The following is a 12,517-nucleotide window of genomic DNA, read 5'->3' as shown; positions in this document are numbered from 1 at the left end:
GATTTAGTCAACTTTTGAATATAATTGAGAAAGGTTGCGAGTTGAAGATCCTTTTAATGAGCTGGTCCCTTCATCTTCATGGAGTCCTACGGTCTGTTAAGAACTTCGTGGAGACATAAGTCACTCAGAGAACTCAGCCTTGCAAGTACACCGTGCTGTTGCGGCCCAGAAGACACACTTGACCGCTTCTTCCCCCTCCGGCCCTGGCAACCACTGGCCCACCTGCTTGCTCATGTGGGATTTCCAGACCCGACGTGGCACGTAGGAGTGCCTGAAGGGCCTGGGTCGGCGTTCCGTCCTCTCGGAATGCCCCCCCCCCCCGTCTGTGCGTGTGTCTCCCTTGTTGCCAATTTCTGTCTGAGGAGCAGGAGGCAGAGGAGCTAGCGCGTGAGCTAGTTATGTGAACTCTGAGATGGCTCTGAGAGGGTGGGAGTGCAACCCAGTCCTGGCGTGGGGGTGGGGGGGCTGCTGCCACCCACGCCCACCTCTGCTTGCAGGAACAGCCCCACGTGTGTCCCAGCATGTGCCGACACAGCAAGCCTGCCCCTCGCCGGCCTCCCGGCAGCTCTGTGGTGCTGCACTGTGCTGTCTGCCCGCATCCCTGCCCTCACTGCTCCTCTGTGTGCGAGGGTCCCCACCCAGCAAGACCCCCTGGTAGAGGGACAGGGTGGGGGCCGTCCTCGCTCCCCTCACTGCCCACATGGCCTGAGGAAGGACCTGCCTCTCCTGAGAGCCCCGCCACGCTGCTCACAAGCCTCTAGCTCTCAGGACAGACCATTCGTCCCGTGTTCTGGAGAGCTTCCACTAGTGTGGCCTTCCTGCTCTGCCCTCCTGGGTCCCCACTGCTCGGTCTCAGGAGCCCAGCAGAGCCAGTGGCCGCCTGACAGCAGTGTCCCGAGCAGCCTTCACTGCTCACTATGGGGCCACTCCCTTGCCTCCGCCTGCGCAAAGGGACAGGGTCTGCACATCCGGCCCAGGTGGGTGACCAGGGACACACTACCAGCACCCACCTGCAAACTGGATGTCATAGCTGGGTTCTGGGGGCAGGGTCCCCCTCGCCTGCTCATGTGCACGCGTGGACACTCAGGATGGACCCCGGGGTCACCCTCGCCTGCTCACGTGCACGTATGGGCACTAAGGATGGACCCCGGGGTCACCCTCGCCTGCTCGTGGGGACACCTGCTCGTGTGAGACTAAGGAAGCTTCAGTTATGACTGTAAACCAGTGTGGCACTCCTGCCCCTGGCACCTGCATCCTCTGGAGGCCTTGGACTCTGCAGGACTCCCTATATGGGGCCTCCAATCCAGACGCGTCTCCCGCATCAGCTGCCTCCCCAGGCAGCCCTGGGTCCCGTTCTTGGATGAAATCAGAAAACAAGGAGCTCCCTGAATTGGGAGTGAACTTGGCCGAGTCAGGACTGTACTCACTCACAGCCAGGACACCGTGTGCTCACACACTCAGATACAGCCAGGACACAGCAGTCACACACTCACAGCCGTTTCCCCAAGCAGAACTCCAGCTCACATGCAGCGCGGCAGGCTCCGCCCGGCCTCCCCGGGACAGCCTCTGGCTGTACCCACCAGCAGTGCTCGCACTAATGGGTGCTGGGCCCTGGGTTCTCAGACCAGTGCTGTTCCACCCTAACCACAAGGCGGCAGCCTCACTCGGGCAGTATGGAAGGTTCTCCTTGCTGCTTCTCCAACTAGAGCTGGTGGTGACAGGCCAAGGGGAGCCCACACCAGCTCTACCGGGACTACCCCCAGGCTCCCCCAGTTCCGGTTTCCAAGTCTTGATGGACCTGCTCTTTCCTGTTAACCTTGGCTTGGTTGAAAGGTGAGGATATCCCATCCAGTTACCCTCAAATGTCTGCAACAGCCCAGCAAAGCCACCCTCTCCCTGAGTGACCCGCGCCCGCTCCTCCCCAGGCACACACTCAAAGGGAGCTGGTCTGGGAAGGGAGCAGGCTCTCGAACCAGCCACCGTGTGTCCTTCCCAAGCTGTGCTACCCTGTTGTTGGGCTTCGGGCACTGGGCCACCCGCTGATGTGGTCCCTGTGTGCGGTGCCTGCCACGATGCCAGCAGAGGCCTTGAGTGGCACTTATTAACTTCTCAGAGCCTAAGGCAGAGAACAGACCACCTGCCACATGTGGCAGATCCCACTTGACCCTGTAAACCGCTCTGGGCGGAGCCCGTCCTGCTGGTGGAGGCCCCCTCCTCCATGTTCACGATCTAAGGAGCTGTAACAAGTGCGGAGCCTACAGTGTGGACAGCGGGGCACGGGGCAGGCCACATTCCACAAGGAGATGCCAAGGCTCACACGCCGCCCTGTCTGGAAGTAGCAGATGCTGGGTCAAGCAGCTGGGATCCTGCCACCTCGTGGAGGCCTGGCCTGAGTGCCCAACTCCTGCGCATGGGCGGTGCAGCTCAGCGCACAAAGGTTAATCCACATGCAACCCATGAGCTCACTTCAGTGTTCTCAAAACCCCTTGTATACTTGGGTTTGTTTTGGCACAAAAATCCCTTTTCTCCATTTTCCACAAGCTTGGAATACAGGCTGCTCTTCAGAGCAGGACACAGCTAGTTCCTTCACAGGGGCAGACCGAGTACCCGCCTTCCCCAGCTCCCCAGCACAGGAGCCAGCACCTGTGACCTCCCACACAGTGCCTCAACTACTGCCCCCAAAATCCATCCTGCAGACCCTTCATTCCATCTCCCACACTTCTCCGATCCGTACAGGTAGAGGCCTAGCAGCTCCACTTATAATCCAGCTCCCAGCCTGGGAAGCAGCAGCGGCCAGCTCAGGTGTTTGGACACTGCACCCCGATGAGAGACCCAGAAGGTGCCCCAACTCCCAGCCCAACTCGGGCCTGCTGCAGCCACCTGGGGAGTAAACTCACACCCAAAAGACCTCCCTGTTTGTCACATGTGAAAGGGAGGGACAAGAATTCTATCCCACACTGCTCCCTCCCAGCAGATGGCCTGTCGGCTCTCACTTCTGGGCCGTTCTGTATTCATTTTTAAAAACCGGAAGGTGAAACATGTATGTACCACCGTGACACACATGCCAAGCAGGGCGGCCAAAGGCAGCCTCACATGATCCCGCAGGCCTGCATGTTCGATTTAAAATTGTACGCACACACAGTCATCGCTGAGGGGTTTGGCAAAGGTTTATTTTTTCCTATTTCCAGTCTCTCTAAAGCACACATTTGCTTAACCAAGCTTTGCAAGTACACAGATGAGCAGAGAAAGACCAAGTCCAGCAGTATGTGTGTGCAGATGCGCCCGGGCAGCTGGTGGGCACACCGCAGGGCACAGAGGCAGCTGCACCCACCCTGTCTCCGGGTTCTAAGCATGACCTAGACCATCAGCGTAATTAAGCGGCCGTCAGTCGTCAGCCTGAACCCGCTTAAGTTAAACGCACTTTCTACAACAATGTTGAGTGTAAGGCCACAGTGCTATTTCAAACCATTCCTGTAGTGATTTTCCCATCAAAGACCGATTCGGAAGTGAGTGTTAATGGGATTAAGATTTCAGATAGACTTCTCAATACTATGATACATCTTACACTAGACACTTCTATCTAATGTCCTAAGGAAACTTGTGACCAAACTGTTAGCGGCGGCACAGGCCAGCCCGGCATGCTCACTGGCTGACACCCGCAGGCCTGCTCCGTGCAGCCTCTTGTCCAGCTCCCGGTGAAGGAGCAGCAGTGAGGCCAGGCCGGCCCGGGCCCCAGCCAGGGTCAAGTCGGCCATGCCACAGCGCGCACAACGCCACGTGGTCAGCTCCTCAGAAGGTGCTGGTGGATGTGGTCAGCCGCCGACCAATGTAGATCCTGTGGAGACCAGGACCATTAATATAAGCCCTATACCCTCCAGTGCTGACACACAGCCTGCAAGGGCCACTTGCTGGCACCACCACCCACGGAAGGGCTGCCCCACCTGTGCCCTTCTAAACACCCTGTTTGCTTGGGGATCCGGCAGTGCACACACCGAGCAGGAGACAGGGAGCTAACAGCAGCAGCCCACCTGCCCAAGCAGGGAGGCAGGTACTGCTCCACACTGCCTGACAGAGCTGCCGCCCTCAGGTGTCAGGAGGAACCCCACACGAGATGGAAGCTCTCCCAGAGTTGTGGGGCTCTGACCTGGACACAGATCCCAGAGCTCCCGGTCTATGCCGGCATCTGAGGGAAGGGTTGCTGCCAGGAGCCCTTCACCTTGCCCCGGTGGGATCCTGTTACATGTCAAGAGGGAGCTAACAGCAGCAGCCCAGGACAGGCTGGGGGTGACCCCAGGACGGAGCAGCCATGTGCCTGCCTCCCTTCTCTGCCACACTACTCCAGCCCAAGTTTTCCACCTTTTACTCGACAAGCAGATACACATGGGCATCTTCCATCTACTGGCGCATCCCCAGGTACCCTGCAACGGCCAAAGCCGGGGTCTGCATCTAACCAGATCCGTGCCAGGAAGAGCCCGGGGACTCAAGTTCCCGTCAGCAGCTGAAGGGAGCGAGCATCCCCCTGTGGCAGGAGGGGGCGTCCCTCAGCGGAAAGTCTTAGAATAAACAGGTGTATCCGCCCCGCCTCCTGACGCTTTCTGTTCAGCGCAGGAAGCATGGCCGAGGGACAGGCGAGCAGACCCTGACACAGGGCACTGTGCTGGCCGGAGGCCGGGCTGCAGCACACAGCATGTCCCAGATGCCCTGCTCGGACTCCACGCCCACGTGTGTGGCAGGGCTGTGGACATGACCTCTATGCTGGGAGAGGTGGGCCTGTAGAGCTGCAAGCCGGCTGTGGAAGAGCCCCTGGCCTGCCATGCCGGCAGCCCAGGAGGAGTCACCTACCCCAGTCCGATGGCCAGAAGGTGAGACAGCAGCAGGGACGGGAGGAAGACCTTGAGGAACTCGGCCGAGAAGATGCCCCCCTTCCGCATGGCACTTGTGTTCCTCATGCTGAGGGTGGCCGTGCGCCGCGGGTGCCTGAGCAGGAACTCCCTGGCACGGAGGAAGCGCCATCAGCGGGTGCCCCTCCCCAGGGCCCCAGCCTGCAGCCACAGACTCACTTGGGAGGGACGTTTTCTGGCCGACTTGACCAATCCCATATCCAGTCCGAGTTTTTCTTTAAGATGCTTTCAACTTCTTTCCTTCTCTCAATATAATCCTCCTCGGACTAAGAAAAAATAAACACCCAAAGCAGATGAGTCAGCACCCACCTTCAGACAGCACCCACCTGCGCCCACACCCGGAGGCACCCAGCAGCCCTGGCATGATCTGGGATGGGGATGGTGCAGGGCAGGTAGGGCATGGCCAGCTGCTTCCCAACCAACAGCAGGGCGAATGTGGTGTGTGGGTGCAGCCCTGCCCCAGGCCCACCTGAGAGCTGTTCTTCTCCCCGAGGCTCTGGGTGTCTGTTTCCGACACTCTGGTAGGGTCCTGCGGTGTCTGCGAGCGAGGTGGGCTGGGCCAGGATGCCAGCAGTGGGAAGACAACTCCATGTTAGCATCATCCCGAGAAGGGCCCACGTCACCACTGGCCAGGACACAGGGCACACCCCAGGAGCCCAAGGGCCATCTTGTCTCTCGGCTTCAGCAGCAAACACAAGTCACCTGGCAGGTGCCCCACTAGAAGCAGGTGGCTGCCACCGCCAGCTCCACAGTCCGCTACACAGCCCTGCTGAGGCCCTGGCTAGACCAAGACTCAGAACCACAGCCCCCGCAGCCCTGAGCATGTCGAGCTGTGTCCATGGACAAGGTGGCCCTATGCCCCCCTGTCTAGGACTGCCCGGGGAACCACTGTACACTGCGCACTTCTCCACTCCACTGGGTCCCTCCACAGACAGCCCCAGGGCAGCGCCCACGGCCGAGTGCAGCCTGGGCATGCCACCCGCCCACAGATGCTGACCTGTCGCAGTGAGAGCTCTTGGAGCTGCTCCGTCCAGACTCGCGCTGGGCGTCCAGAAGAATCTTCTCCATGTCGCCATTATAGATGGAGGCCGAGGCCGGGGCGCTGCTCCCATTACTGCTGAAGTGCAGCTCTACCCAGGAGCCTGAGGGCAGCACAGTGCTACATCAGCCCATGTGGCTGCTGGTGCCCACACGTGCCCTGCCAAGCATTCTGCTCCCGAGGTCCACTGGCCACAGCTCTGTGACCCCATCCAGACCCACTTCTGCACTCACACTGGCACGCCCCTCTCTCTCCGCATGCACATGCCAATCCTGGGTGGACAAGGCAGCCCTTGGCGTTCCCCGGGCGCAGGACCCACACACTTGCCGACCCCTCTGGACACGAGCAGCCCCTGCCATCCCACCGGGCACAGGCTTCACACACTTGCCAACCCTAGGTGGACTCAGGCAGCCCTTGCCGTCCTGCTGGGCACAGCCCAGGCACCTGCTGGATCTTCAGAACCCTCAACTTTTGGAAAACACCATTGACCACGTTTAAGGAAGGAGGCACCTCTCGCACACCAGGATCACAAACCAGGCCCCAGGCCCACCTCCCCGTGCAGGCACTGTTGGGAGGGGACAGTGACTGCCCCCAGCAGACAGGCCGTTTCCAAGGCCCAGCCCCAAGTCCCCAAGTCCCGCTGTCAGCACCACTGCCGGCAAGCAGCCCACCCTCCCTGCCCGTCGCCATCTAGAGGGTGTGTAGGCACCCAATGCTGAGGGGGCTCAGGGCCAGCTGACTGCACCACAGCTGCTCCAACAGGCCACAGGGAGGACAGGTCACACGGGCGCCAACACCCATGTAATCAGCGTCACGGGAGCTGTCGGGGCATGCTGTGAACTTCACCATCAAACCTCACTCTGCATCTACCTGTGTCTTCCACTGACCCATGAAGTCTGTATTCCCTGTGCCTTTGTCAGTGCTGCAAGCGACTGCACCATCGAAGACCCACCTGAAGCTCACTGCCACATCTGAGCTAACACAACATACCGCAGCAGAATCCAGCAGAGGCCCAAGCCGGCTCTGCCGCAGGTCTGCCGGTCTACACTGCAGTGCTCCCACAGCGAGCAAACACAATTGCAACACACACCCACTACACGATGGCACAGGACAACAGCTGGCCAGACCCCAGCCAGCAACGCCAGCATGCCATGGGGCACCAGCTCCATTCCCAACCAGCCAGGGAGTAGGAGGATGGCCCATGCACCTACATGGAAGGAACAGAAGGCCCTGCTGGCTTCAGGCTGGCCCGGCTCTGGTCAACAATGGGAGACCTGCCTCCCACTCTCTGGAACCCTGCCTTTCAAATATGACAATTACTTAAAAAAAGCCTACTTCCCAGAAATAGAGACTATCTAATTTTAGGACAACAAGCATCACCCCAAGCTGCGGCCTGTGCTCACGCAGCCAGGCCACACACCACCACGCAGTGCCAGGCTATGCCCAGGCCCCATGGCGCTGGCGTCCCCTTACAGGCAGCAAGGCCAGGCCCTGTGCCACCTGGCATGCCAAAACATCACAAAGGCCTGGGGAGGCTGCCAGGCCTCCTGCCTCTCATCTTCCCGTGGCGGCTGACCCACACGAGGGCCAGCACCCCTGGCCTCCAAACAAGGCAGGCATTCCTAGGCTCCAAGCAGAGTTCCCCAGCGCTCTGACCCAGGCACCAGCCCGGCGCCGCCCTGGGTGGGCCCTTCCTCACTGGGCCCCACTTCCCTGAACTACACCATGGCCCAATGGAGGCAGGCTGACAGAAACAAGGTTTCAGGGCTCTGGTCTTCAGACCCACAGTCGAGTCTTGTCCTACACACGGGCTCACGGTCACTGCTGTGTAGCAATGCCCTCACCAGACGCTGGCCACCTTGGGGTGTCCAGACTGTGCCCACATCTGCCTTGCCAACCACACATCCAGGGGATGCCACCACCCTCAGGTGCGGTCAGGTGCTAAGACTAACAGAACTTAGAAAGCAGCCAAGTCTGATGGTTCACTCTCCACATGCCAACACTGCCAGGGTACAGCAGCTGTAAGCCAGGCGGATAGAGGAACCAGGCAGCCCAGAGTTGGAAGCCGGAGGGGAGGCTGTGCTGCAACCCGAACCTGGCACCTGGATTCCGAAGTGGGTGTCCCAAGCACTATCCTAACTAAAAACACCAAATGCTTGCCCGGCCCCTCCAGTTCTGCCAGGGATCTGGGCCAGAGACTAGGGACAAGCACCTGCAAGTTTCCAACAAGGGAGCAATGAAGCCTCCGTGTGGGACTGGGCTGCTTTCAGTAACAGTTCCCAGGAGCAAAGAATCCACATGGCTCACAGCTCTGCAGCCAGGAAGCCAAGCTCATGGCAACCAACCAAATGGAGTGTGGGGTGCCAGGAGGGCTTCCTTCTGCACTGTCCCCTGGCGCAGGCAGCCCAATGCCCTCCACCCAGCCCATTCAGAAGGATGAGGAGTAACCTTCAAGGCCTAATCAACTTGTACGGTTCATGTCGGCCTGGCTCGATAGCCTAGTGGTTAAATCCTCAACTTGCAAGTGCCAGGATCCCATATGGGATCATGTCCTGGAAGCTCCAACTCTCATCCAGCTCCCTGCCTGTGGCCTGGAAAAGCAGTCAAGGACGGCCCAAAGCCTTGGGACCCTGCAGCCATGTGAGAGACCTGGAAGAGCTCCTGGTTCCTGGCTATGGACTGGCTCAGCTCTGGCCATTGCCGCCACTTGGGGAGTGAACCAGCGGACAGGTCTTTCTGCCTCTGCTCTCTATAAATCTGCCTTTCCAATAAAAATAAATCTTTTAAAAAAGGATTTGCGGGAATCGCAGAGATGTGAAAGGGAGAGTGCTCATGCGCTGGCTCACTCACCAAATGGCCGCAAAGGCCAGTGCTGGGCCAGGAGCCGCACTGAGTGCACAGGGGCCACGCGCGCAGGCCATCTGCTCAGGAGCAGGCAGACCCGAACCAGCTGCCTGTGAGCCGCCCACAGCCACGCCCGAGTGCTGGGAAGGGCACCTTCACAGCCAGGGGAGGGCTTCCCGGTGGCCACACTGCAGGAAGCAGTCCCCCTGACCCTCTGAGGGCTGGGTCGAGCTCTGGCCCTGTCCTGGCTTTTAGGAGCCTGGGGGCGGAGTCAGCAGCAGGCACACTGCAGCTCTCAAAGAAACAGCCCACAGCTGCTTTCAGGGAAGGCTCTACTGGGGCCAGAGGTTGAAGATTAACCCTCAGCCGCAGGAGGCCTGCCTGGCAAACCGCAGAATTCATTAATCTCCTTGCTTCCTATTACTCATTAGCGGCATTGGTTGGCTTAAGCAAAGATGGAGTGGAAGGTCTCTTAGTAACTGATTATAGCGCATTTCAACAACCCCAAGAAAACACAGCATTCTCCTCCCCCTCCCTGCAGGACCCCCAGTGAGGCCCACGCAGCTGGGCAGGTGCTTAAATGCCACCAAGTGCATACCCAGAGGACGGGCAGGGTCGGGGGTCTATGTCTTGTCCGGGCTCCTCTACTGCCAGCTGGGAGGCCGTGATCAACAACCAGGCGCCGGCTACCTGTGCGGGAGACCCGGTGAGGCTCCCGGCCTCGGCCTGGCCAACCAGGCTGTTACGGTTAGCTGGGGAGTGAACCAGCAGGTGGACGACCTCACCCGTCTGTCCTTCTGCCTTGAGTCATTTTTTCTTAGTGTACAGTGCTAGCAAGCCAAGGCAGGTCGCTCCCAGCCCACCCCCTCAGCAGTATCTCACTCAGCAACAGGCTGAGCTTCCAGACCACAAACTCCCACTTGACGACTGGAAACCCACTTCTTTGTTCCTCTTTATACAACACATTTCACCCCCACTTCTCCAGGCACCACACCTTCCTGCTTCAGTCAACACAGCTCTAACCTTGCAGGTTCCCGCTCCCTGCTGCCATGTGAGTGCCAACAGCCAGCTCGCACCCGTGTGGGCCGGGAGAGCAACCCCACACAGGGGCACCGCAGGGACACAGCTGGCAGCAGGAACACACAGCTGGCAGCAGAGCAGGAGGTTGCTCCGAGACAGGCAGAGCAACGTTAGAGACAAGGGGTGGGGCTGGCCTGGCTGCCCCCCAAAGTCACACACCGGCTTCTTCCCACAGGTGGTCTTGGGAGGTTGGTCTGACATTTCCAAGCTCCTCCTTAGCTGGGTTACTGGCTCTAATCCAGTGCCCCCTCACCCAGGATCCAGGGATCCCACTGCCACTTTAGACGCCCCAATGTTCCTCCCCTGACAGGCTGTCTCACTACACTGTGACTGCCTGCAAAGCGAGCTGGGAATCTGAAGACCCCAGCCATGGCTGCAATTCCCTCCACGCGGGCCGCGGGGACACCCGTCCCACCCCCGGGCCAGAGGTAAACAGGAGGCAGCCGTTCCGGCTCACGTTTCCCCCGTCAGCAGCCACGTGACCACGCGGCCTCCTCCCTGCTGGACAGCCAGCGAGTGCCCGGCTGCACGTAGCCGCGGAGCCGCAGAGCAGTTTCCACGTGGTAATACCATCTTTTTATAGACTAAGCACAGCAGGAGAGCGAACTTCTGACTCAGCAATCGGCGGAGCCCCCAGGACGGGCCGCTGACCCTGGATGGGCCCTCCTCCACCCCGCCGGTTACCTCATTTACGGGGCTGGCTCAAATACACTTTATAAACCAGGGAAATGTTTGTGTTATATCTGACAAGGTGTTAGAAACCCGTGATGGGTCAGCAGCCAGTCCTCTCCAGAACCCGCTTGGAAAGCCCAGAGGTGCACGGCCACCACCTGCTGGGTGGAGATGTCACGGGGCCAGGGAACCCACTCAGGCTGATCCCAAGCACCCACACGCAGGCGACCCTGGCCGGGACAACAGGAAGACCCTGGCAGGGGCACCCACCCACAGGCGGACCCTGGCCGGGACATCCACCCACCCACAGGCGGACCCCAAGCACCCACACACACCCGGACCCTGGCCGGGACACCCACCCACTCACACCCGGACCCCGAGCACCCACCACCCCACACTCGGACCCCGAGCACCCACCACCCCACACTCGGATCCCAAGCACCCACACACTCGGACCCATACCCTGGCCGGGACACCCACCCACTCACACCCGGACCCCGAGCACCCACCACCCCACACCCGGACCCCGAGCACCCACACCCACAAGCGGACCCTGGCCGAGACACCCACCACCCACAGGGGCACCGGCAGCGCCACAGGGCGCGAGGCGGGCGTCTCACGCCGCCCTCACGGGCTCCTCCGTCCGACCCGTGCGCGCCTCCCGCCCCAGGAAGCGCCGGGCTCACGGCGACCCGGCCTCCGCGGCAGCTCCGCGCTGGAAGCCCGCACCCTCTGCGGCCCGCGCCCCCTCGCCCGCCCCATACCCCGGGCCTCACCCTGAAGGTTCTCCTCCTGCTGCAGCCCGGGCCCCCCGCTCTGAGACATGGCGCCGGGACCGGTCCGGGCCGCGGCCGCGGCTGAACGGAGGAGAGCAGAGAGCGGACGAGCGGCCCGAGCGGCCCGAGCGGCGGCTGCGCCAATGAGCCGAGGCCGCAGCCCGGCCGGGACTGGATGCGCGGGGCGGGACGCCGGGCGCGCCGGCGTCGCTCCTGGGCCTGCGCGTGCGCGGGGTCCGCGGCGCGTGCGGCACGTGCGGCGCGTGCGCGGGCGGGCCGGCCTGCGGCGCGTGCGCGGGGGGCCTGGACCAGCCGGGCCTGCGGGCGCGTCGGGGCGCGCGCCGGACAAGTGGGGCGTCCTTCCCGGGGGACTTCCTGGACGCCAAGGAGGGCCCCGGGCCCGGGCGCTGTGCGGCGGGTGGCGTGCTGCGTAGCTGCTAGCAGGAGAAAGCCCCGCAGCCGGCAGGGCTCTTGGGCACCCAGAGCCCGGGGACGGTCAGGGCGCAGCGGGCAGGACGTGCAGCCGTGGACGGCTCCGTGTGCACGGGACGCCGGGGTCAGCGGAGACCATGGAGTCGCCAGCGTCTCCCCATCTGGCAGGTTCTGCCTGCTCCTGGCGCTTGCCCGCTTGTCCCTGCCTCTGTGATGGACATGGTCAGTGCTTACAGTCCGCACCTGTCACAAAGTTGCCCTGCTTGTGTCCTGGCTTCTGCCTTGCTCTCCCACGCCTCTTGGGTACAAGAGGAAGAGTGGAATGGCTGCACCTTTTCGTAAGATTGTGCGAGGAGTTAGTCTGGGTGGTAGGCAGCTAGTGAGAGAGGAACTACACTGTGTAATGGGCAGTCAGGGCCTTTTGGGTCCTCAAGTCACTATTTTCTTCTCAAAGACAAAATGGCGTTTTCCCCACTGTGTCTTAGATTCTTCCAAGGGACAAGGCGACATAGCATATCAATTCCCCACCTGAAGCATCAGCCATTATCTCCGGCCACGGTGTGGGAGAGCCTCAGGCTGGTCTGCTGGTCATTGAAAAGGGGACCAAAGGAAGTTGTATTCACTCGTATGCCCTAGCCAGGAATGTCCAGTGTCTGATACCTGTCTGGCCTTTTGCCCCAAAGCCAGACACCAGGGGGACCAGAAATTCTGTTTATGTAAACCTTTATAAGGTGCTTTTGTTGTAGGGTTTTTGACCCCGAATATGGCAGCAA

General features: G+C 60.8%; 1 protein-coding gene across 1 annotated transcript; it reads right to left on the bottom strand.

The window, feature by feature from the left end:
- Window positions 1–3,149: 3,149 nt before the first annotated feature.
- Window positions 3,150–11,466, bottom strand: BNIP3 (BCL2 interacting protein 3). The gene is made up of 6 exons (XM_040991919.1): window positions 11,313–11,466; window positions 5,899–6,043; window positions 5,371–5,455; window positions 5,061–5,167; window positions 4,843–4,992; window positions 3,150–3,835 (listed from the first exon to the last, which is right to left on the bottom strand). Exons 1-6 carry the CDS (start codon window positions 11,359–11,361, stop codon window positions 3,790–3,792), a joined length of 582 nt encoding a protein of 193 aa, XP_040847853.1. The 5' UTR covers window positions 11,362–11,466; the 3' UTR covers window positions 3,150–3,789.
- Window positions 11,467–12,517: the final 1,051 nt, after the last annotated feature.

The sequence above is a fragment of the Ochotona curzoniae genome, unplaced genomic scaffold (genome assembly GCF_017591425.1).
Source record: "Ochotona curzoniae isolate NIBS_2020 unplaced genomic scaffold, NIBS_Ocur_1.0 contig_66, whole genome shotgun sequence".
Taxonomy (NCBI): Eukaryota; Metazoa; Chordata; class Mammalia; order Lagomorpha; family Ochotonidae; genus Ochotona; species Ochotona curzoniae.
The sequence above is the reverse complement of the archived record's forward strand: the minus strand, read 5'-3'. Positions and strand labels throughout refer to the sequence as shown.